Source organism: Pseudopipra pipra, chromosome 20, assembly GCF_036250125.1.
Source record: "Pseudopipra pipra isolate bDixPip1 chromosome 20, bDixPip1.hap1, whole genome shotgun sequence".
Classification (NCBI taxonomy): domain Eukaryota; kingdom Metazoa; phylum Chordata; class Aves; order Passeriformes; family Pipridae; genus Pseudopipra; species Pseudopipra pipra.
The window spans coordinates 199,914-225,673 of record NC_087568.1 but is presented as its reverse complement, the minus strand read 5'-3'; the positions used below and the strand labels follow the sequence as shown (position 1 = coordinate 225,673).

Below are 25,760 nucleotides of genomic sequence, written 5' to 3'. Positions count from 1 at the left end.
GGCCATGCTCATGGTTAATCATAACTGGCATTGAGACAGATTTTATCTTTAAAAACAAGATTTTTTTTCTGAAGAAAATGCAGGATTAGGAAAGCAGGAAAATGTAGCAAAAGTAGCTGTTAATTCACAAAATCCTGAAAAGTAAATAATTACTGAAATTCACAGCACATCTAACATGCTAACATAAGGAGTGCTCTCTGTCTCTTAACTATATAGAATGATTTTTTCTGTATTTCAAATAATAATCATATATTACTCACACCACAATGCCTTTCTCGCACTTATTCCACCCCCCGAGTGTGCTGCAGCCAGCTGCCACGCCTCACGTCTCTTTTTCAACAAATATTTGGGCAGTAATGTCCTTTGTTTGTTCATTATTCAGCTCTATGGGATCCTGACTCTGATGGGGACTGCCAGTGCTATTTCAGTATAAATGCTGAGCCTATATAATATTCCAAATCTTTCACTGAGAGTGTTAGGAAAAGAAGCAATGTAGCATGCATTCTTTAAACCTGAAGAAAATGCAAGACTTCCTGACTGGCAAAGGATCAGGTGGGACAGAGGACAATGCTTTATTTTTAATCCTGTTTAAGATTCTGTATTACAGAAATGTAGAAATAAAGTAAAAAAAATTAAAAGAAAAGAATTTAGTAACTTCCAAAATTATGAGGAAGAAAATGTGGGTTTGATTTGTAATTCTTCACCGTGATTTCAGAATTCTACTCCTTAGTTCAGAGCTGTACCAGGTGCTTCCCATTGCAGCTGACTTCTAGACACTGCAGAGGCTGAGGCCGTTTCAAGGCAAGGAGGAGAGAGGATTCTGGCAGGTGTATAATCATCATCACCTGACTAATTTATCAGAGAAGGTAGCAGCAGATTTTAAGACTCTCACTGAGGCCCCAGTTTGCAGTACGAACCTGGCATTAGTCAGGATATCTTCTAAGTTGTGAGATTTGCTGGTGCAGGCTTCTTGCTGGGGAATTGTGGTGCTGTCACAGCCAGAGGATGGATCTTATTGAGTCAGGTATCAATTGTGTGTGTGTTTTGACTCTTTACAGAAATCTCCCATTTAAAAAGTACATGATTGCTTTCCTATCCAGATGCTTAGCAAAGCTACCTGGCAGGCCAAGCAAGGTGCAGAGTTAATACTGTGGTGGTCTGGAGAGAAACTCCACAATACGTCCCTACGAAAGTATTTTATGCAATCAGTTCCAGTGGACATTAGATGACTCTTATAAGGCTGTACCTGAACAGCTCCTACCAACAGGGAGTACTTGAACCCCCACATGTGGAGCAACTGAACCCTCTCTCCTCTCGTCTCTTGAATGTGCAACAAAGGCTGCCAGGGCAGCTCCTGCTGTTTATGCTACTGGCAATCAGGTGAGTTCTCTTCTGTTGTTTCTTTCACATTGCTCTATGGATCTTTATTCACTTTTTGCAACACTTTGCACTTTTAACTGTGGGATCACAGTGTTCTCCACACAGATCAAAACATACACTTCAGTTAGCTGTGTACTATTTAATCTCTCAAAACTTCCTTGTTTTACTGCTTATCATTCTTATGCGGTGCTTAATTTGCTCGTGTATTCTCATAACGGCTATAAAACAATGAGATAATTGTGTTGTATTAAAAATTGGCTTTCTCATGTTTGTATTAAAGTTTTTATTAGGCTTCCCATTAATGTAGGAAGGATATGGACTTAACCCAGCACTATGCACTACCAGACTTGAAAATACACACAGACCAAATTCTGTTCAAACACAGCAGTTGCTAAAGCAGAGGTGGCTTCTGTCTCAGAGAACTCCCTTAGCTCCCGTGGCATGGGATGCTCTCCCTCCTCCCCCTGGATTTTAGCGTGTTCCCTTGCCCATGCTCAGCCCCACAACCCCTCCGTGGCTCTGGCTCGGCCGCAGTTCTCTGCCGGAGGGGCCCTGGGCCGGGGCGGCTCCGCCTCGCGGGCTGCAGGTCGGGGCCCTGCCGAGGCCGCAGCCCGGGGGCTCTGCGAGCCGGGGGGAGCCGGGCCGGTTGAAGTCTTTGTGACGAATTTAAAACCCAAGCTATTATCGCCAGTTTTCCTTAAAAAACCCAAATAATTAAAGCTTAAGCAGATTTATTACTAAATTTGTACGGGTTTGATCGGGGGAGTCTTCGGGCAGCAGCCACGGGCGCGGGACGGGCCTGGGCGGGGAGCAGCGCCCCCTGCAGGCGGGCCCGAGCGGGGTCACGGGGGTGGGGGAGCGTGGCCACGAGAGCGGTTCGGCTGCAGGACAGTCCCGGCGCTGGAGCGCGTCAGGGGCTGTGCGGGACACGCGGGCCGAGCCAGCCCCCGGCGCGGACAGCGGGCTCCAGCCGTACTGTCTGGTGCTCCCGTCCTGGCAGTGCCCACAGCAGCGCTGAACGTATCACCCTGGGTAGCAGCTGCGGAGCAAAGGCAGAGGAGAGGAGGGGAGGGGAGGGGAGAGCTCAGCCCGGCCCGGCCCGGCCCAGTGGGTCTGTAAGACCCCTGCGAGCCCCCGCGGCTCCACCAGGGGGCGCCGCCGCTGCCCCGGCGCGAGCAGGATGCGTGTCCTTCTGTCACGTGACCGGAACGCGGAAGTGCCTGCCGGAAGAGGGGGAGCTGCTTCCGGCGCGGGCCGGGCTGGGCGCGGGCAGGGACGGGGCCGCACCGAGCGCCGGGGCCGCACCGCCCGCTATGCGAGAGACGCCGCAGCCCGTAGGTGAGATGCTGCCTCTCGCGGCCACCAGGAGGCCGCGCTGTCGCCGGGCCCGCCCCGCAGGCCCACTCTGGGGTGGGGCGGCGCGCGAGGCCTTCCTGCCCTCCGCGGCCGCGGGTCCCGCTCGCTCCGGGGCGCGGGGGCCGCCCCGGGCCGAGCCGATCGGCAGGGCCGCGCGGGCGCGCGGGATGCCGGGGCCTGTCCGGGCCCGCAGGCTGGAGCCGGGCCCCGCGCGGGGGCGTTAGGAGGGTGAGAGATCGGTGTCTCTGTGTGCAGAGGGGAAGGAACTCCCTGCCCGCACTTCTTCGAAGTAACGTTATTTTAAAGCAACTAATATGTGCCTTGTATGTTTCACTCAACCCTGCAGCATGGAGACTAATTTTTTTATTATTAGTTGAAATAGAAGGGCTTTATGAGTTTGGGGTAAACAAAATGCAGAAACAGAACAGGTTGTAGAAGGAGGAAGTGAAACCCCTTTGGAAAACTGAAATTTTCCTGATGTTTATAGCTTTGCTAATAGAAAATATTTTCCTTACATTTTGTTTTCATGAGACCTTAAAATGCATGAAAGTCTGCTATCACCTGGATTTTTTTCTCTGGTGACATGCTGAGTCCTTGCTGAAAGTTGGCAGTGTAGATTAGCAGGAATTATATATAAATTCTACAGGCATCTACAGGCATATATACAGAATTATATATGAATTCTACATGTTCAACTGTCTTTAAATTTCAGTTGAACATGTCCTGAAGGCTTCTCTTTTTTATAGGCTAGTGTTGAAAAATAGAATCTGAAATCTGAGAATATTCTAAAGGGAGGTAAGGACCTACATCTGTATAAAAAAATCTGATTGTTTAAAAAAAGTAGGCATAATGTACACAAGGTATAAGGTAACTCAAAGTACTTAAATAATTATGTCAAGTTATTTTAAGCAAATTGGTAAGAAAAATAAACAATTAAACTGGCAGGCACAGAATTCCATTGCTCCCTGGAAAAGTATCGGTAGCTGATTTGGTCTCCTGGTTGGTACTTTGAGGAGAAAAACTGAGGAGTGCTGAAGACAGTAGATTTAAGGGTGGTCTGCAATTGTGTGGGTGGCAACTTCACATAACTAGGCAGAGGATACCCCTTGCTGCCCTGTGGCTCTTTGGGAATCCCACTGCCTTCAATCTTCTCATTATCAAATTGAAAATGGCGCAAGTTAAAGGAGGTAATGTTGGTCTTTCATGGTTGGATTTAAATTTCTGTAGTTTCTAATGATAGTAGCATGCAAACTTATCTCAAATTCAATTAAAAAGTTCAATCATGCTTTTTAGAAAGTTGTATTACTGCTTAAGGGACTTTGTAGTGAGATGTCTGGATGATGTGGGAACACAGATGTGAAAATCTGGGAGCTCTTAGCTGAGGTTCTGGCACATCGTTGTTGTGTTGTTACTAATATTCACATTTCAGGCAGGAAAAATTCTGTACAGCAGAATATCAATTTCCTGATTGACATTTTAAATTCTGTAAGATTTTTCTGAAAGTAATGTTATAATAACATCTCGATAGGCTCGGAATTAAAAATCGGATTATAGTCCTGCAGCTGTACAAGCTGTTGCTGTTCTACCTTCCAGTTAATGAAATGACAGGGAAATGTCAGGAGAAGGGTCATAAGCATCATTTTCAGTGGGGTTCTGCCTGTGCTGCTGTTGTCATGGGGTGAGTTGATACAGTCGCTTTTGAAAACTTCATCTGAAGTGAAATATTTCATGAGTACAATCAGTGTTTATTGGGGGAACAAGGAGGTTGTTGGCAGTTGAAATACAGAATCTTTCATATGCTGTTACAAACTCTGGGATATCCTGGAATTAGAGCACTACTGCTATAATTTCATGAAATAACTGGTTTGTTATCCAAAACTCATGCTTGAAATGCTTAGTCTATCCCAACTGGGTAACATGCTGTTTGTATCTCCTGCTGTAGTGGATGAGTCCTCTTGGAGAGAAGAAACACAATAAAATGTGCTGGCATAGCAATTTGTGGCCTCAGTATGGCTTTCAGAAGAGAGAGAAATGAGGTGGAGTGGGAGAAATACAAGTACAGCAGTGACATAAGGTTCCGGAAGATGTTGGGTTGAGTTCCACGTGAGTCTGTTAAAGTTTAGGTGGAAATGGAAAGGTCAGTAATTGACTAAGCAGAATTTCTGATTTTTTTTTTTTTTCACTTGCAGCACAACACTTAATTTGTAATGAAATGGAGTCTGGGTCAAGCTCATTTCGAGTGGAATTTCCAGATTTTTCCAGCACCATTTTGCAGAAGTTGAACCAACAGCGCCAGCAAGGACAATTATGTGATGTGTCCATTGTGGTTCAGGGCCACCTCTTCAGAGCCCATAAAGCTGTTCTTGCAGCTAGTTCACCTTACTTCTGTGATCAGGTTCTCCTGAAAAACAGCAGGCGAATAGTCCTGCCTGATGTGATGAATCCCAGAGTATTTGAAAACATTCTTCTGTCTACCTACACAGGCCGGCTGGTAATGCCTGCACCAGAAATCGTCAGTTATCTGACAGCAGCAAGTTTCCTTCAGATGTGGCATGTAGTGGATAAATGCACTGAAGTGCTAGAGGGGAACCCAACAGTTCTGTGTCAGAAGATGAATCATGGCAGTGACCATCAGTCCCCAAGCAGTAGTAATTACAATGGCCTTGTTGAAACCTTTGAACTTGGCTCTGGAGGACAGACAGAATTCCACAAAGTACAGGAACTAAGGGATGGCGAAAATGAAGAAGAAATCTCTAAAGATGAGCTGTCGTGTCAGCTGACAGAACACGAGTACCTTCCCAGTAATTCTTCAACAGAACATGATAGACTTAGCACTGGAATGACCAGTCAGGATGGGGAAGAAGGAACTAGTGATAGTGCAGAGTACCAGTATACCAGACCAATGTATAGCAAACCCAGCATCATGTCTCACAAGCGGTGGATCCATGTGAAACCTGAAAGGTTTGAACAGGACTGTGAAGGTGTTGATAATCCTTATGATGAACACCAGGTTTCTGAATCCATGAATGCGATTCAAGCAGATCATTCAATCCAGTCTTCGGGTGTTGAAGACTTTCACATAGGTGACAAAAAGATGGAAACAGAATTTGATGAACATGCAGATGAAAGTAATTATGATGAACAAGTTGACTTCTATGGCTCATCCATGGAAGAATTTTCTGGTGAAAGGGCAGAGGGCAATTTAAGTGCTCACAGACAGGATCTTATGATAGCAGCAGGCTATGGTGAGGGCATTGATATGGCTGCTGGGATTAAAGAAGAAACATCTCTCACTGGATTCTCCCATGCTGATAAGCTCTATCCTTGTCAGTGTGGAAAAAGTTTTACACACAAAAGTCAGAGAGATCGGCATATGAGCATGCACCTTGGTCTTCGACCTTATGGCTGTGGTGTCTGTGGTAAGAAATTCAAAATGAAACACCATCTTGTAGGCCATATGAAAATTCATACAGGCATCAAACCATACGAATGTAACATCTGTGGGAAAAGATTTATGTGGCGGGACAGTTTTCATCGGCATGTGACTTCTTGTACCAAGTCCTATCAAGCTTGTAAAGCTGAGCAGAGTACTACTGAGATGAACTAAGACATTAGTGCTTACACTTGTCTAATAGAGTAAGAAAAATAAACTAATTATGCAAATAATGTCTGGTACTTGCTATTGTACATTCTCAAAAACCAAGTTTTAGTGATTATGCTGGTATAAACAGATCAAACATATTTTGCTTTCTGCAGTATTACTCCAGGTGTTCAGTGTGTGAAGTGCAAATGGTTAATCTGAAAGGTGCTTGTAAAAGGAGTCTGACGTTGATGGTAATCACAGCAGTATTTAGAAGCCCTCTTGTATTTCTAAGTCATCTAAATTCACAGTAAAACTCAGCTCTAAATTGACAAAAATCCTGAAAATACCTAGATGAAGCGGGAGTCCAGGTAGCACTACTTAATAGAAAACTAAGATGACCAAACTGGGTTATATGATTCACATTTTAATGAAAAAAAAAATTAGAATTTCACCTCAAACTGAAGACTCCAATGTACTTCCCATGAATCATTAGATAGTCTATGTCATTCAGTAGCCTTTGCTGTATTGCTGAATGCAAGGCAGTGGTAAAGGTGCTTTGGCTTTCCTTTATCTGTCTTTCATTTTTTTAATCTATCTTCAGTAAAACAAATGTCTAATTTTGTGCTAATTTTTATTTAAAGTCTGTAAAGCACTTAAATGTAGTTTATCAATATATAAACTTCAATATGTATTAAGTATAATTTGTCCTTGCTCCTCTAGGGTCTAATGCTGTATGACTCTTGACTTCATTAGATTTTAATTGCTACATCGTGAGAGCTTTTAGAAGTGTGTGTAATAAGTATGAAAAAAAAGTAATATGTAACATTTGGAACTTACTCAAAGTAACCATATATATTTAAACTGTAGGTTTTTGTTCAAATTTTTGTGACTTACTACAGTAGCAAGTACCAAACTGGGTTCATGAACTGACTTTTTATTGGTACAAAAACTTCTTTGAGAACTTCTATCTAGTTTTTGAAACCTGCCTTAGGAAAATTATGTAGTCATTGGTAGGTATTTATACTTCTAATTCTTTACTCTATAATTCTTTATTATAGTAAGAACTATAATATAGATTCTTGGTACTAAACTACTGTGACTGGTTAGGTGTGATCACGAGCAGAGTTGTTTACCTCTTCAAATGAAGTTGCTTGTGAAAAAAAGTAGGAAGTATGTGATTTGGATCTTCTAATGGTACTGCAGAACATGGTACCATGCTTATGTCTGAAGTTGGGATTCTTGCTGGGAAAGTGGCACTTGTTCTTTGTTAGGATTAGGATCTATGTGTGGGGCTCTCGTTTGTGGAGATGGATGGAGGAGTGTGTACAGTTCTGAGAGATGCTGCCAGCTCTGAAGGGAGAGGGAAGGCATGAGTTGTAAAGGTGACAACAGGATTTTTGGGTTGAAAGCTTAATGCAGTCCAATGCAAAAGCAATTAACCCTTCTCAGTAGCTTACTGAAACATAAAAAGGAAAGAGCCTTTAGAGCATGCATAGGCTATAATAGAGAGAGGTGATGTCCAAGTACAGTGCTGATAACATAGGAAAAATATTAACCAGCATTGAAGGCCCGAGCCTGCGCGGCCCCAGTTTCTGTATTAGGCACTGCAGTGTGCAGGATAATGTCCTGAAACAGATGACCCTGTATAGTGAAGCAAAACCACACAAAGATTATTACTCTTCAGTTTCTTTTTTGCAGTTTCTTTTTTAACTCCCAGTTAAAAACTGTCTTAGGATGCAACTGAACTGTATCCTGAACATGAATGTCTGCTATGAGCTGAGGGTTTACTACTCAGTGGGCTGTAATTACTGTAATTTCTTTACTGGCATTCTACTTACAAACTTTAATTTTTTTAAGAGGCTCTTAATTCTTAATCTTCTAATGCTTCAGATATTTTTCATATGGAGTTTTGTTAAAACAGATATTCCCAAATACAATGAACCCATTGCTGGCAATGGGCACGAATGGTCAGCACCACAGAGTTCCTGTTCTTCGCACTTAATTGAACTCTACAAATATTATGGTGGCCATGTATAACCCTTGTGATCAAGGTACCAAAACAGGGATTTTGCTCACTAACACTGTAGCCTGCTTAATGTATAGAAGCACTTTGTATTTAAACAAAAAAAAAAAAAACAAACCATAAAACTTTATAAGTATGTTTTTTAAACTTAGAAATTATATTCCCCTTATGGTTTGTTTCCACACTGCTAACACTGTCTTTTTTAATATTTAAAAAAAAATTATAATGCTTGCCTGTTTACATGAGTGTAGTGGAAAGGGTTCTTGCACTCTCTGGCCCTATTTTTCCATTCTCGAAGGCCTTACCACATATAGGGTGTCATTTCTGCAAGTACCATCATCACGTTTGAGAGAAGGCATTAGAATCACACAATCATAGAATGGTTCGGGGTGGAAGGGGACCTTGAGGATCATCTAGTTCCAGTGTCCCTGCTGTGGGCAGGGACACCTTCAACTAGACCAGGTTGCTCATCCAACCTGGCCTTGAATACATCCAGGGTGTTCCTTCACATACTCATTTCAAGAATGATCTTGTATATTACATTAGTTCTCAGCCCCTTTGAAATTGTCACTTTAGTTTTGCATAAAAAGGTTAAGAGTGCCTCTTCCCATTTAACCATAAAAAAGGCTGGACAGAAACACCAGTCTGAAAACCATGGTCAAGCAAAAAATATGTCTGTCAAACCCAGACCATCCTACAGAGCTGCCAGCAAAACTGTTTCTTTTACCAGCTTGGAATGACTTTTATGTGGGATATTTCAAGGTTAAACATTACTTCTATTTGCAGTTAGATTACTTTGAAATAAAGCTTTAAAATAAATTGTACTGCGAGAGACACTTTAAAGGTTTTATAACAGGTCCAGTAGATCATATTATGGAACCATGTCCTTTTTTAATGACTTAGCATGCATAGTAACCTTTTAGTATTTGCCTATAGCTGTTTTACCCCATATTTTTGGCATTGTCTTAAAAGTCCAACAAATGTTGCTCCACTGATCTTGAAGCACTTGGCTGATGTTAATTTACATGAAACCAATTGATTGCAGGAAAATACTGATCTGATTGTCATGAGATCAAGTTGAGAGGTTCAATGATTTAAGGGCAGCTTCAGATACATGTCTAAAATCCTTACTTTTGCATGGCACAGGTGAAACAGTTGTCTTGTGGTGTTTTTCCTGAGTTCAATGAATTGCCCTTTGACAAACTTCTAATCACCATTTCAGGTATTGGGGGGAACAAATGACAAAAAATTACTTAAACACTTAAAAAAACATCTTTCCTCTCCCTGCTTCAGGCTCATCTTAAGTCTAACACCTCTCCTCCCTGCCTTTGTAGTCTCAGTTTCCCTTGTTTTCACCAAGAGTTGCATTTCCTGCCATTTCCTTTAGTGAGGTGAGGGTCACGCAGGAGGTTGGGCTCGTATGCACACTGCCTTGTCTGATGCTCTTCATTTCTTAGTGGGTGTCCTCTGGTGCTCTGGGCTGGTTAGTGTCACTGTTCATGGTGACGCCGGGCCACAGTCCCTTCAGGGATGGGTCTGTTCCAGTCTGGCTCTCCTGTGGGCCTCAGTTACTTCAGAGGTGTACTGCTCTGGCATGGCTTAGCTGTAGGCCAAAGTCCTCTCAAAAGTAAATCTCAGACACAGAGCGTGTCCTTCTGTGAGTATGTCTAAACATATCCTCAGTGACTTCTCCAGGTATTTTCCCAAGAGCAGTTCTTCAGTTTCTCCACATGTCCCCAGGAGTATATTCTCTATATGTGTCTCCCTGCACCTCTTGCTAGCAGCTGCCACTCTTCCTTAAATATGTTTAAACAGAGGCAACACGCACACCTCTGGTTGAGATTTTGGCATGCAGTGGATTGTCCACATCTGTTTTGGTGCAGGCTGAACCCCACTTGACTAGCACAGGGCAGCTCAGAAGCTCTGGCCACTCATCCCCCCTGCAGCCCCTGCCACTGGTGCCACTGCAGTTCTACATAGCCAAGATACACAGACAAGGCTTCTGTCAGGCTCTTAATCTTTGCTAATGGAGTGGTCTTGTTCAAGGTACAAAAAATTATTTCTTGTTTGTGGGGAGGAGGGAAGTGATCCATATATATATATATATATATATAAAATATGAATGCATATGTATACAATGAATTTCATTAATCTTCCCTTATGCTTCATTACCTTCAATAATGTGGCTTTTGGCTGTAGTAAAGTGTCATCTGAAAACCAGCATCATTGTACACACAGGAGGCTTTCAGAATTTCCTGCTGCTGTGAAGCCATTCATTGTCCTAGCAGTGGTAAGAATACTTGATGATACTACAGCTAAGTTCCTTTTCATTCCATTTTGTAACTCAGATGTTAATTACCATGGAATCTGTGTAACTGCCATTCTGAAATATTCAACTGTTAGCAGGGTTGCTTAGGTGGATATCAAAGCCTTTTGAGGTTGGAGGTTCTTTTATTTCAGATACCACTGTTGTTTTGGGGTGTGTTTTTTTGTTGTTTCATTTTTTAAACTTTACCTTCTTTGTTTCATGGGTGAGCAGGTAGACTCTAGAAGGTACTGTCAGTACAGTTTTTGGTCTCAGCTTTTTTCATCTGAGGTGTGTCTGAAGTTGAGAAACTGTTCTGTATCATGAGCAAGGCAGATGATCAAAGGCTGATGTACTGTGTTTCTCATTATAAAAAGAATCCTTGACGTCCTTGTATTATTGAGCCTGAAAGAATGGAGGCACATCAGGGTTTGTAATCTCAACCCTTTTGCTTTGTGCCAGCAAGGTGACCTGTCTGAATTATGAGACCTACAGAAGTATATTGAGTATTTTGCTTTAACAGAATTAGGACCTTTCTCAAAACAATAAATGAAAGTTGTTTTTTTGTCATTTAGTTGCTTCATTGGATAGCTTGGCTTCTTTAGCTATTAGCTGTAAATTGTCAGTGCCCTAGGGGAAGATGCTGGAAAAGAAAATGGTATATTTTTAATGTGATTAAATTGTAAGTTCTGATTTTTGCTTGAAGCCTGTGTCTGTCAATTGCTGCTCTTTTTTTTTTTATTATTCATGGGATTCCATATTTCTTTCAGAAATGTAACTGTTTATGCAAGTGAATCTTCCTTAATGAGCTATAAGTTTTTATTCTAAACAAGTCATTTATAATAGTAAATTTGCATAACTTGATATTTTGTGAGATGTTATGCCTGTATTGCAGAGGTTGGATAGTTTTGTCTATAAATATTGCTGTCCTAATTGTACAGCATGGTTTTAATTTAATGTTACTGTTCAATATTTTCTTCTTATAGAAGAGTCCCATGCCCCTTTTTCGTATAACATGTTTTAATAAACGTTATCTGTCAACTTTGTAAATGTTTTCTTAAGCTTGACTGAAAGGAATGCATGTCTAGTACTAGTATTTAATATTTCACTTTGCCAAAATAAGTGCTCAAAGAAAAGTACAAATTCAAAAGTTGTTGATATATAACTTTATTAAATATATAAAGAAAAAGTATCTGGTAATGTGTCTTCTTGAAATATTGAGAACATGCCAGCCTGGTCTAATTAAAAACTAAACTAAAACCTGATTTTTATAACACAGTAAGTTTGATGAATTTGTAGAATTGGACCCATTTCCTTGTTGCTTTAAGTAATTAGTTTCCATAGGTTTTGTTATAACTGTCTTTTGCAGAATGGTGATCTCTGAAGTTACAATACAGAATGTACATGCTGATAGGGAAATTCCAAAACACACAGACAGAGTAGCAGCAACTGCATGTCTCCAAAACCTCCTGGTACACTTAAGTAAGTACAGATAAAATATAGATTTTTTTTTTCTTGTCTAAGTATGAAAGAAATTTCATACTGGGAAAAGTATTAAAGACTAAGTCTCCCTTATCTTCCTGTGAGGATTCCTTCTCTCCCTGACTAAATTCATATACTCATCCTGAACAATTGATTTTGTCCAGCCTCCATCTGCTCTGCCCTTGTGGAACCATCCCAGCTGCTGCTTGCTACCTAAGCAAAAATGAACTCGCTCTCATTGAAAGCATGTTCAGCTAATTCCTGGAGAAGGCAATATTTGTATACCAGGCTCCTCAGTTTTCAGCAAAATCAAATGGACTATGGTACAATCAAATTAATTTTCTCTTGCTGTTGGTTACACTTACTGAATGCATGTAAGAACAAGCCCAAAGTTTTCGAGTTTCTTCTATGTGAGTGAACAAATACAATTTGTGTGTGTGTTCTTTAGCTCTATTATTTGTGCCCTCATCAGGATGCTCCCCAGGCTGCTGCTTTATCTGATCAGCATTCAATGCCTAATTTCTGAAGACTGTGTTCTGTGTTTTATAGGGAGAGAAAGACATACCTTAAGAAGACAGAATGTGGTGTCCAAAGTTAGACCAGGTGGATATCCCAGCAGGACCTACTGCACCAGTCACTCTGACTTTAATCGTAGTACATCAACTGGTAAAACACTGAGTCGTTGCACTACCTGAACGACAAGTATGTGCAAGATAACAAAAATCCCTGTGCATGCATGCTGAAGCGATTTGTGTGAGTTACAGGGACAGTGTAACACAGGTGAACGTCTTAATTCTTTGCTCAATAAAGGTGGCAGTTTACAGCTGGGGTGGGGGATGTTCTCCCTCAAAAGCTTCCTCACTGCCTCTGTAAGGGCCCAGTGGGGTTCTGAGCGCGTTTGTCCTCGGGAGCTGCCCCGTGGGAGTTCTCGGAGCGGCTCTACCCGTATTCACGCCGGATTCAGCCACAGCTCGAACCCTTCTACCTCCCTGGGGCGCCGCGCCGGGAAGGCGGCTCCGCCCGGCCCCGGGAAGCGCCGCGGGCGGGCTCCCGGACGGCCCCGGGCTCCGCCCGCTGCCGGGGCGGCACCAGGAAGCGGAACGGCCGCCAGCGGAATCAGTTCCGGGTGCGAGTGGCTGCGGGAGCGGGCGGGAAGCGGCGGTGGGAACGGGCCGGGCCGGCCGGGGACCCGCCATGTGAGAGCCCCCGACAGCCCCAGGTGAGCGGCGGGCGCGGCGCTCCCGGGCGGGACGGAGTCGTGCTCGGGGAGGGGGTCCCGGCCCCTGACAGGCCCCGCGGGAGCGGCGGGCCGGGGCTCGGCTCGGCTCGGCCGCCCGGAGCGGCGGCAGCGGCTCCGCCGGGGCTGCTCTGGCCCGGCCGCGCTTCGCCGGGGGCTGTCGCGTCACCCGAGTCGGTGTCTCCGGTGCAGCTTTGCCGCGGAGAGAGCGGGTCGGGCGCGCGTGTCGGGTCTGCTGTCACCTCGGGCGAGGCGTCACATCCCCGGCCCCTTCGGGGACGTGTTCGTTGCCGGGACGTTTGGGACCCTTCAGCCGCTACTGTTCCGTCAGAGGAAGTGGAAATCCTAAGTGAAAACCCGATCTCTTTGATGCAAAGGTCTTTCCAAATCCCCGCAGATGTGCACGGCATACAAATTTGGTTTTGGTCTAGAATAAATCATATTTGAGAGTGAATTTGGGACACGCCAGAACAGTCTCAGAAACATTGACATAGGAGAGCCTGGTCGCCAAGGGAAAACCAGGCGGTATAGGATTAACTGCACTGCAGTCGATAAAGAATCCTCAACATCTGTGTCAGAATGTGACTGTGCTTCATCGCCTGTCTAGGGACAGCCACAAACTGTTCCGTCTGTCCCAGGTAACGGGTTGGAAAAATGCTGTGAAAAGGGCTCTTCACAGCTACTGTAAATCTACTGCAAAAAATGTTGCTGATATCTGGAGAATATAGTTACTTCATTGCCTAAAAGAAACATTGAAGCCAAAAAGTTATGATTTGCTGAAGAATGACTAAGCCTTAAAAAAAAAAATAGAAAAGTGGATGGATTAAAATGCACAGTGGTGATGAAGTATTACCTTGGTAGTAAATAATATTGTGATAGCAGGAGGTTCAAGAGCCCTCTCCCCCTCCTCTCACTCCCCACTTGTGAAAGTTCTACCTATATATGTATCCTGAGTCTCAAAATATAAGCTGGTGTTTTTTTATAATTATAGTGGCTTCTCAAAGCATAGGTCTCAAAGTTGTCAGATATTCAGATGTGACTATTTAGCATTACATAATGAGGATATTATGAAATTTGTGCATAAAAGTTTTTGATCATTTTTACTTGTAAGATCTTGCTGATTTGAAGTGCACGTATCACCAACATGTCCCTTTGTTTTATTTATCTGACAGAATACTTTCGTCAATATTGGAATCATAGACTTACAGAATAGTTTGAGTTGAAAAGGACCTTTTGATCTTGGCTTGTCTCCAGTTTGCCTCCTAGTGACTTTTTTTCTGCATTCAGAAATAAATACATACTTGTAACTTCTTTTGTAGTAATTTAATTTCTAGAGCCAAAATTTAGAGATTATTTCTGTTGAGGTTTCTAATTGTTAAGTGAACCATTTTTTATGCATTGATGGTTGTTTCATTTTTACTCTTTCAATCACTTCACACAGGCAAGCAGTTGTGAGGAAAACAGTTAGAAACTAAGGGATGAAGGTGGCCCTTGGACTTCAGTTTTACATCTGCTTGCTTTGGATATTTGTTCAAATAGGAGGCTCCCTTTTTTTTTTTTTTCCCCTATAAAAATGCTAAATATGCAATTTCAACAATTTCCCTGCTGCACCATGCTAACCACTGAGAATGGGTTTGTAGTGTTACTGGTATTGGAATGTGTCTATGCGTGCATGTGCATATATGTACATACATATAAATAAATTGGTTGTATTTTGATATTAAAATCATCCACTCTTTGAAGTGGTTTTCTGTTCGTCATGTTGTGGACCTTGGTGAGGTAAAAATAATTCCTTTTAAATTTTGGTTAGACAAAAGTCTGAATTAGTAAAGCTGTTCTGAACCGAGTGTCAGGAGTTACTGCGTTGCTCCCTGGGCAGCTGGTGGTGTTGTGTCCTGCAGCACTGAGCTCACCCACCAGGCAGGACCTCTGCTCGTGGCTTCACTGCAGGTGTTCAGTACTTAGGGAAGAGCATGGCCTCTCTGGCTGCACAGGGAGGATGATGACTTTCACTGGAGTGTTCTGATATTTACTGATGCAAGTGTGCAAGAAATAAGCTTTCTAGTAACTACATTGCAGAACACACTAAACTGGCTTCAGTTTTTGAGGAAACTGGGTATTTCCTGCATGTTTAAGAGGTAAAGTAACAAAGTTTTTAATTGCTTTGTAGTCTTCACTACTCTATCAGATTCTGTATTGTAGTCTAAAATAGAACTGAAGCAAACTGATTTTCAAAGCTGTTTTCTAATGAGTAATATTCCACATGCACTCTTTGTTGTGTGCTTTCCTACAGATAATTTGGGCAAACTGTCTGTTTCTTCTTTGATTCTGATGGGCACTTCAGAAGAAGTGAAGAATTGATGCAAAAACCAGTTCTACATATTTGCATTGTATTTGCTGCTTATATTATTTTAAGTTTATTGTAGTTCAAAATTATCTCAATTGCTGGGAGACTATGGGGTTTTTTCACCTTCTTTTGGTGGTTTTTTTTTTTTTTTTTTTTTTTTTTTGTTTTTTTTTTTTAGTGGCTGCAGTATTAAAATCTGTTTTCTAGAGGTGGGGAAGCTACCCTCCTTTGGGGTTGGATCTGCAGTGAAGCAGTTGTGCTGTGTGGCACACTTCTTAAAGCCATGCAAGGGCACTGTACGTTGACTTTTAAAAGATAATTAATACTTTACTGCTATGAGAGGTATAAACTGGTAAAAATATTCTATGAACAGTCTCTTCCCTATTTTTAAAAGCTATTTAAAGAGTGTCTTAGAGACCCCCTGTAGCCTGTGACATACCTTATGGCGGTTTTTCTTGGATACAGCCAGAATTAATTAGTGTGGCTGCTGTAAATCTGAAGACTAATGCAAATGCAGTCTGAAAGGAGTGAGAGTGATGATGATCTTTGCCTAAAAACTTCCATGATCACAGCTGATAGGTTACATTCCTAGGTTAAAATTCTTTTGAATGATGATACGTATTTGCAGTGATGTCTTGAGTTCTCACACAGATGGTGTAGCAGATACTGACTCCTACAATATGCAAGGGGGAAGTGCACTGCTCTATATAAATACCTATTTATTTTTGTGCTTTTTCTCTGTACTCTGAGCAGTAATGTATGGAGGGAGTATCACAGAATCATTAAGGTTGGAAAAGACCTCCAAGGTCATCAAGTCCAACCTGTGACCGATCACCACCTTGTCAACTAGACCAGAGCACTGAGTGCCATGGCCAGTCATTTCTTGAACACCTCTAGGGATGGTGACTCCACAACCTCCCTGGGCAGCCCCTTCCAGTGCCTGACAACCCTTTCCATGAAGAAATTCCTCCTAATGTCCAACCTGAACCTCCCCGGCACAGCTTGAGGCTGTTTCCTCTTGTCCTGTCACTTCTTGTTTGGGAGAGGCATTCTTGGTGTCATGGAGCACTTTGCTTTGTTTTTGTCTTAATTTTCATTATGACCCTCCTAGCTTTTCTATGTATTCCTGTTTTCAGACATGCTACAACAGCAATGGTTTTTAATGTGAGTTTTTTCCCAATGATCCCTTGTTGCTGAGCTAACTTAAGAAAATGCAAGGAATCTTTTCTCACACCTTTGTGTGAGTTAAAATGAGTGTAATTTGTATCATTCACCTGTCTGTGAGAATGGTGAATCATACTTCAGTGAATGAAGGAAATTAAACAGGTGCAGACTTAGAAGCAGAAACTAATACGATGTTGGCAGACACACAGCTTCGTGTTGTAGTTATATGATGCTTCTCTGCTGCTACTATATGATGTCAGTAAAATTAAATACCTAATGTGATTTGTCACCATCTATTCTTGGTTTTTTTAAATTAAATAAGAGCTTTCATAGAACATAATTTTTAAAGTAAGTTTCTTTCAAAATCTAATGAGAAATGTTAAATGTCTATCACTGGTGTTCACAGGTTACTTCAGTGAACAGTTTTGTTTGAAGATGTAGGGCAGCAATTCACTACTAGTAAATTCATTCTGTGGCCTACATTTGCTGTATAAAACCCCGATGAATAAAGATAATACAGATGCAAAGAGAATTTATATGATTCTTTTAAGTGCAACTGGATCATCTACAGAAATACAGAGGAGGCTCAACACAGAGCCCTGCTAGGACTTATTGAACCTGGTGTCCAGTTCTGGCCTGTGCCTTCAGCCAGTTTCTTGGATACATAATAGCTAGGAAAATTAAACACTTCGATCTACTTTTGCAGAAAGGTTTAAGAGAGGACCTATCTGTGAATAGGTGTGCAGAGGTGGACTGAAATTCTACAGGACTTTGCCCGAACTTTACACTAACTCAAGGCAGGAGTGAAAGCTCAAGCAAGACAAAATGCATTACTTTTAACAGTGAGAGTATCTAATGTTGCTGTGAGTTGTCTTAATTCTCACTGCCCCCCAAATGCTTGAGTTTGTTTATCGCAAATAAAATTGTCCTCATTCTGAACTACTGTTCTACATGGCTATCCTGAGCCTAAATAACAGAGGTTCCCTCTGCATGTGCCGAGATATTATGGAAGGTACTGAACAAGACTTCTGACTGAGCATTAATTTTTTTTTTCTTCACCTGTGCTAATTCTGTAAAGAATTATTATGTGTGTAAGTTTCATTATGACTGTCTGGTTAACTGCAGAGATAATTTTTTTCTTTAGAGCACACAGTGAGTGCATCCAAAGTTAATTTGTGCTTTACAGTGCCTTTCTGCTTCAGTTTAATGCTACATGCCTCACCCCTGAAGGGAAGAGATTAGGGAGATGTTTCAACTTGAAGGAAGCTGTTAAAAAATTGGGGGGGTTCTTATTAGTCTTTTCAAACTGTAGTGATCTTCCAGGACTGTTTCAGAAATGTTTCAGTCATAAATCACATTGGCTTGTAAGAGCTACTGGCCTGCCAGCACTGATGAATGATTGAGCATTATTATGGTACAGTACTTGCTGAACATTATTTTGGTTAATGTTACTAGAATTTTATTATGGAGCTTTTAACTTGATCCTGTATACAAATAAAATCTTCTTGTGTATGGGAATATAATCTATAGATTACTTTTATTTTCTAGCTAGTGACATTCGGGATCTCTGTGAATAAGATCATTCTTCTTCTGGCCATTATTCACCAGTAAAACATGGCTAGTGGTGCCTGTTTCTCTGATGCGTGTAACACCCAGGTTTTTCCCCAGGTCTTGCTTTCCCTAATTGATGGAAGGAAGGTGGGGTGCCCTGATACTAACCCTGGCAAAATTACTGCAGCCTCAGTGCTGTTCCTGCTACAGTCCTGCCTGTTCCTGAATGGGGTGTCTATCAGCAACCTGATCAGTTCCAGAATCTCCAGCTGGAGATACAAGGTTGTGGCTGAAAGCAGAAGTAGGGTTCCCTTCTGTCAAGTGCTGTTGCAGTTCAAAATTCCTGTCATTTAACCCCAGCTTTCTACCCCAGATGTTTTCAAGGTCACAGGAAGTGTATGAAGGAATAAACTGAGGTGGAAAAGTAGTCACAAGTGCGTGCTGTCACTTGTTCACTTTGTTTTTTAAAAGCAAGTGGATATAGAACCTTGTTGTCCACTGCTTTGGGGCTTATTTTTGTGTACTGGACCTGTTTGGTTGTTTTCAAAGCAACACTGTATGTTCCCTTGGTCCCTGTTGCTGGTTTTCACTGCTTTTCTGCTGCACTGGCAACCAGACTTACAGACTGTTAACTCCATCATCCTCTGCACTCACTGCCAGCATTTGTGCTGTTTACTCCTAGCATCTTTAGCAAAATAAGCTGCTTTTTTCCCCAAAGAAAGATGAAACAACCCTGAGAACAAGGAATTACTTGTAGATATGTATATGCATATGGAGTTAAGGGAAGGTTCTAACAGAGTGATAATGTGCAGGTATCACCCTGGTTCCATTTCTCCTTGGTGTCCTTCCCTCCTGGTTCTCACACTTTCTCTGGTGTGTGTTTACAGTCCATTTTCAATGTGTGGCTGTGTCCCAGGACTGTGAATTCATTTAGAGATGCCAAGATGCCATGATCAAAAGGACATTTTTTTTTTTCTCCATGGTAAGGCATGAAATGTGCATCTTTTTTCTACTCAGGTGCCTATCCTTAGTTCATTCCTTCTGTCTGGTCCAGTGCTAGTGGTGACAATTTGCATTTTAATATTTTCTCTAGGAGTAAGTTGTTCTTGATTTTGCTAAGCAATAGCCCTTACAGAAGTATGGGACAAGGAAGAAGCCCACTATCTGTATGAGACAAACTTTCTGTACATACTTGACAGGAATGACAAATTATTGCTGCTGGGGACTGGTCTTTTAGTTTGTACACAGTCCTCAACCCAGGTAATTTGTCAATTCATGTCACTTCAGGTCAGCAAAAGTTCTTCCTCCACTTAGCATGGAGAATCATGAATGATTAATCAGGAGTGGCTGGTGCTGCATCTGTGTGTAGCTAATAAGCCCCACAAATTAAAGGTAGCGAGCTCTGTTGGGTTTGTAAGAAGCCTGCTGCCCTGTCAGACACCAGTGAAGGTGACAAACAGGCATCCAACTGCTGGGACTCCTGTCTTCCCTGTGGGACTGGGATAGTGGTTCTCTGTACAGCATGCAGGGATGCTCAGAATAACAAGGTTAATCTTGCCATGTAACTGCCTCACTGTTGGACTGGGGTTGATTGTGTGTTGTACTGTTTGATTTCTGACTTAAATCAGCTTGCAACTCTGAATCATTTTATAGCTTTGTTTGCTGAATAAAAGAACTGTCCTGCCCAAGCCATCTCTGAATGGATCGCTGTGATCACATCACTTCTGGTAAACATCTTGCAGTCCTTATTTCCCACCTCAGATATAACAGGTGGGAAAAATGTCTTTCCCCCTTCTTTTACATCACAACTGTAAAAGCTCAAATGAAGGCTGGCTTACCCATTTTCATTAATGACACCGATAACTTAGAGAACATGTTTAGCGATTCCGATAACTTGATTTTGAAGGCTCTGTGAGAGGTTTTTCCAGTTTTCTAAATAGGTATTCATTACCTGGAGATAGTGTCCAGTCAGGAAGCTGGCTCTCTTGTGTTTGCTGAAAAGAAGTTCCATTTGTGAAAATTATGAATGTTAGTTTTAAGTGAAAGTCAGCTGACAGAGCTCCACTTCTTCCTTTCAGGCTTTTTATTGTATTTCTACCTGTTGATTTTGTTTTTAGAATACCTGAATTTTCATAATTTGATTTAAATTGTTCATATGTCCCATTACAGCATGTAGCATAATAGAAAAAAAAATCCACTAGTATATTGTGATACATTGGACATGCTTCCTGCATCCGAAGTCAATGGATGATGTTGAGATCTCTTTGTTCAATTGGAAAAGCAGGTATGGTGGCAATATTGTGTGTTTATACTTCTGCATTAATAAGAACAAGAATAGCAATAAAAGTCTGAAGATTCTTGGGCACTTGATTAGTGTCTTGGAAATGTAAGATGATGCTGCAGATAGACACTCTCAGGGTGACAAGTGTGTGTGCTTTCTACAATAGTACTCTGTGAAAAGTGCTTTTCTTTAGCTCTTGTTTGGAATTCTGTACATTTCTTTAAAGCCTCTTGGAATATCCTTTCCTGGTGGTTGAGTACCCATGGCTTTTAATTTAGGTTAGAATTTAAATGTCAAATCATTCTACATAGGAAATCACTGTTACATGAAATGAGCTTCAAAGCTCACATTATGGTTTATTAAAAAAAATAATTAAATCACAAAAGAAAATTTTTTTAAAAATTGAAAGTCCATGGGTGGCTCAAACACTTTTTTTTTCAAATGCACACACACACACACACGTGCCTGTGGCATTTCTTTGGCAGGTTTTTCAAACTTCATGAAGTACCTTCCAACAATAATTCTTGGGCAATTTAACAATGCAGTTCCTTGCAAGTATCACTGTAGTGTCTGGCTTGTACACCTACTCAGGGTTCTGAAGTGTTAACCTTGCTTAGTGGCTATAAAACTGGTATTCTTTTGGAAGGGTGGAGGTATTGTTCTGCAGTTCTTGCTAGGGAGTGGAATTGTAAAGTTTCTTTGAGGACACAGACTGTCCCAGGGAGCCTGTCATGTATTCTGAGCAATTCCATTGTGAATGTCACAGAGGAATAATTCACATTATAGAAATGCATAGATTAAAACTCTACTTTCTTTATTATATCAAGTATCTATGCTTACTGTTTTGTTGTATTGCACCTTTAACAGATCAGTGAGGTGATGTAACTTAAATATTTGCAAGCATTTTTTAAATGGAAAACTCCATATTCATTCTCAGCTGTAAATCTTTGTATTTTTCTTTCAGATTGCTCTTTACATCAGTAGAAATGGACAGCAGCAGTTTCATTCAGTTTGATGTGCCAGAGTACAGCAACACTGTTCTGAGCCAGCTAAACGAACTCCGCTTGCAAGGGAAGCTCTGTGACATAATTGTGCACATCCAGGGGCAACCGTTCCGCGCCCACAAGGCTGTGTTAGCTGCCAGCTCTCCATATTTCCGTGACCATTCAGCATTGAGCACCATGAGTGGCTTATCCATATCAGTAATTAAAAATCCCAATGTTTTTGAACAGTTGCTTTCTTTCTGTTACACTGGAAGGATGTCTTTGCAGCTGAAGGACGTTGTCAGCTTTCTGACTGCAGCCAGCTTCCTGCAGATGCAGTGCGTCATCGACAAGTGCACGCAGATCCTGGAGAGTATCCATTCAAAGATCACTGTTGGCGATGTTGATTCTGTCACTGTTGGTGCTGAAGAAAATTCAGAGAATCGCAATGGCGTTAAAGACAGCAGCTACTTTGCCAACCCTATTGAGATCTCTCCTCCCTATTGCTCTCAGGTGCGACAGCCAACAGCAGGCAGCGATCTGCGGATGGAAACTACTCCAGGCAAAACTCTACGGAGTCGTCTGCAAGAAGAAGGACATTCAGACCGAGGGAGCAGTGGGAGTATCTCTGAATATGAGATTCAGATTGAAGGTGATCATGAGCAAGGAGACCTGATAGTAAGGGAAAGTCAGATTGCAGAGGTGAAAGTTAAAATGGAGAAGTCTGACAGGCCAAGCTGCTCTGACAGCTCTTCCCTCGGGGATGATGGATATCACACTGAAATGGTGGACGGAGAGCAGGTGGTGGCAGTAAATGTTGGTTCCTATGGGTCTGTCTTACAACATGTTTATTCATTTACCCATGCCTCATCCCAGGCTACAGGTGTGTCAGAAACCTTTGGGAGCCTGAGCAATACAAGTCCTTCAAGGTCAATGCTGAGCTGTTTCAGAGGGGGTCGTGCACGCCAAAAACGAGTACCTACAGGTCACTTGCATAGTGATGTCCAGGGCTTGGTGCAAGGGGCTGACAGTGAATCCATGGTGAGTAATCCAGGATATGAAAATAGTCCACAGGAAAGAAATGCAAGAGGTCACTGGTATCCATACAATGAAAGGCTAATTTGTATTTACTGTGGGAAGTCTTTCAACCAGAAAGGGAGCCTTGATCGACACATGCGATTGCACATGGGAATAACTCCTTTTGTGTGCAAGTTTTGTGGAAAGAAATACACCCGTAAGGACCAACTTGAATATCATATTCGTGGTCACACAGATGACAAACCCTTTCGCTGTGAGATCTGTGGCAAATGCTTTCCTTTCCAGGGTACACTAAACCAGCACTTGCGAAAAAATCACCCTGGGGTAACAGAAGTGAGAAACAGGGTCGAGTCTCCAGACAGAACAGAAGCATTTGTGGAACAGAAAGTAGATAATGATGCTTCAGCTTCTGAAGCCATGGATTCTAGTATGGAAATTCATGCAATGTCTAACACATCTGATTAAAATACTACATTTTAAGTGCAACACAGACAAGCACACTACTAGTGTATTTTTAAAGTATTTTATTCTTTTAGTAATCTTCAGTACAAGTGTAACAGCCTTTTAATTTTCCTGACCTTCTGGAAATCAGTTAGAAATGGTTTCTGGAGAGGACTACACAAGTATTCTTTGTTTTTGAAGGAGGCTGAGTTGTTTGGGGTTTGTTTTTTACTTTTGGAGATGCTCAGAACATAAAGACTGTGCTGGGGAAAAGATAGGAAGAGTCTGCTGAAGTGTCCCTATTGATTGATCTGGCGAGACACAAACTCCAGTGGAGAAAGATATTAGAATAAGATTGGCAGCTCTGCTGGATGCTCCAAGAAGCTGTAAGTTCCCTTATTTTCTGAAATCCTCTTGCTGGTAATGAGTTACACAGCAGTGGGGAGAGAGAGAATATCATAGCTTTGATTCTTCTTGTGTCACAATGAAATCTATTCTTACTAACTGGTTTTGGTAGTGAGTCTGTTTATATATATAAATCTGCTTTATATATATAAAATGTTTTCACTTTTCCTATTCTGGTTGAGGTGAATGTAAAAGTATGTCAAGGCTGATACCATATACCACTCTTTCAACTGCTAGGACTCCTCTCTGCTTAGGGTTTAGGACTTTGGACTTTGGGAGGATGGTTTTGGTTTTAAATGAATGTTGTTTGGTTTTCATTTTATTAAACTATTACTTTGTGTGCAAAAGTGAGCAAAGTGAATTACCTTGTTTTAATAGCTTTGCTTTATAACATATGTAAACCAAATGCCATAAATCTATTAAATTATGGTTAAACTGTTGAGGGGTTTTGTTAGTTGTCTAGAATGCAAGCTGGACAACCTGTGGTGCTGACCTTTTTATATATATAGAGATAGATATATCTATATATATATATATATATATATATAAAAAATATTAGCAAACCTAAAAGTAGCATTGTGGTTTTAAATGTGTTTTGGCTGGCCTCAGAATCTACCTTCATTTCGTACTGTAGAACCATACCAGGTAATTAAATTTAACTTCATCACTCTTCATGGTTGGTTAAAACCAGAGAGAGATGTAGTTTCTACCACAGTATTTCCAAGCAGTATTTTAATAGGTCTCTTCACAGAGAACCGTTTTCAGGTGCACGTTGACTTCCTACTTAAAGCTCCAAGTGATATGCCAGCACTTGGAATTTGTACTTTTTTTGTATAAAAAAACAAATATTCTATGGGAATATTGAGCAATATGTCTGTTATTTCATGTGTGAGTATTACAGAGTTGCTATGGCTTCTCTGCTATTTTCAGTGGTTGTTTTCTGTATAAAGGAGCTACCAACAACTTTAAAAATACTCTAAATCTTTTTGTTTCACCAAATATATGTTTTTAAAATGGTGCTAACTTCATCATTTAGGTCAGTATAATATATAAAATGTGAAACATAATAGTAACAGTTAAGAAAAAAAAAAAATTCCCTAACAATAAACAAACAAAAGCCCCCACCCTACACAAACCACCCCCTAAAAAAACCCCAAAGCCAATAACAAACAAACAACAACAACAACCCCCCCAAAAATACCACAAAAAAATCAATAGCTTAAGAGACCTCAAAAGCATGGACTGGCAAACACTACTGTGTAACATTCTACCTGAATTCTACCTGATGAACAGAATTAATCGTTAAATTAATCACATAATTCTTTAAGATACAGGTTTTGTATTATTGGGTCTTATGTTTGTTTAGCTGATATTGAAAATACGTCTGTGAACATGCTGTTTAACTCCTGAAATTTAGAAAATAAAAGCTTTTCTAAATTACGGGAAAACAAAAAGGTAGGTTTGCTATGTTGTACAGCTTTTTGGCCCCTGTGAAGTTGGGGCATATTTGTGCAGTAGCTTTATTAAATACACTAGTTCTTAATATTGTGGCAGTCTGCAATAAGAATTAATTTCATAAAACGTGGATTTACAGTATAACCCCCACCTGCTCCATTGGAGCAGTTTCAGTTAAATTGGGTACATCATTTGCCTCTTTGTCCCAAAACTGCCTAAATAAAGAGGCAGAGGGTGGGGAGATGTTTCTCTCCTTGAAGCAACAACAGAACTTTTGTGTCCAGTAAGGGAAGGGATAGTCTGTGTCTAGGGCAGGTAGTCTGTATGTTTACCCACCTAACAACATGTTGCTGTTTCTGATATAGTTTTTTCCCTAAGTGTATGTTTTAAGCAATTAAATGTAAAAAAAAAAAAAAAAAAAAAAAAAAGTTTTGATAAATTAAGTTTGAGACATGCAAAATCCAAGAAATGTACAGTTATTCCTAACCCTTTATCTTGAACCTGTGCTGTGGTGCCTTTGGTGTGACTTTTTCCCTTGGAAGAATGAGTTGAGAATAGCAGGATATGGGTACAAATTTTATATTTCTTGAATTTCTCTGTGTCACAATCTTAACATTATTTAAATCTAGTTCTTTGTATTTGTAAATGTATTAAAATGGTTTGAGTTTACCAAAGAGTGACTTATCCAAAATTGTCTCAGACGAAAGCAAACAAAAAACCATCACGTTG

At 41.2% G+C, this 25,760-nt stretch overlaps 2 protein-coding genes across 7 annotated transcripts; both read left to right on the top strand.

Annotated features, from left to right (window-relative positions):
* The first annotated feature begins 2,608 nt into the window (after positions 1 to 2,608).
* ZBTB43 (zinc finger and BTB domain containing 43) lies at positions 2,609 to 11,836 on the top strand. Of its 4 annotated transcripts, none has more exons than XM_064676488.1 (3): positions 2,629 to 2,718; positions 4,679 to 4,839; positions 4,926 to 11,836. In XM_064676488.1, exon 3 carries the CDS (start codon positions 4,949 to 4,951, stop codon positions 6,341 to 6,343), a length of 1,395 nt encoding a protein of 464 aa, XP_064532558.1. In that variant the 5' UTR covers positions 2,629 to 2,718; positions 4,679 to 4,839; positions 4,926 to 4,948; the 3' UTR covers positions 6,344 to 11,836. The 4 variants fall into 4 exon arrangements, with proteins under 4 accessions (XP_064532557.1, XP_064532558.1, XP_064532556.1 ...); XM_064676489.1 differs by lacking the exon at positions 2,629 to 2,718 and adding an exon at positions 2,912 to 3,923; XM_064676487.1 differs by lacking the exon at positions 4,679 to 4,839 and having other exon boundaries at positions 2,609 to 2,718.
* Positions 2,642 to 24,791, top strand: ZBTB34 (zinc finger and BTB domain containing 34). Of its 3 annotated transcripts, XM_064676483.1 has the most exons (4): positions 2,642 to 2,718; positions 12,017 to 12,129; positions 12,679 to 13,348; positions 21,674 to 24,791. In XM_064676483.1, the coding sequence occupies exons 3-4, from the start codon at positions 12,966 to 12,968 to the stop codon at positions 23,193 to 23,195; spliced, it is 1,905 nt and encodes a 634-aa protein (XP_064532553.1). In that variant the 5' UTR covers positions 2,642 to 2,718; positions 12,017 to 12,129; positions 12,679 to 12,965; the 3' UTR covers positions 23,196 to 24,791. The 3 variants fall into 3 exon arrangements, with proteins under 3 accessions (XP_064532553.1, XP_064532554.1, XP_064532555.1); XM_064676484.1 differs by lacking the exons at positions 2,642 to 2,718; positions 12,017 to 12,129 and adding an exon at positions 20,598 to 20,712 and having other exon boundaries at positions 13,234 to 13,348; XM_064676485.1 differs by lacking the exons at positions 2,642 to 2,718; positions 12,017 to 12,129; positions 12,679 to 13,348 and adding exons at positions 13,418 to 14,004; positions 20,598 to 20,712.
* The last annotated feature ends 969 nt before the right edge of the window (positions 24,792 to 25,760 follow it).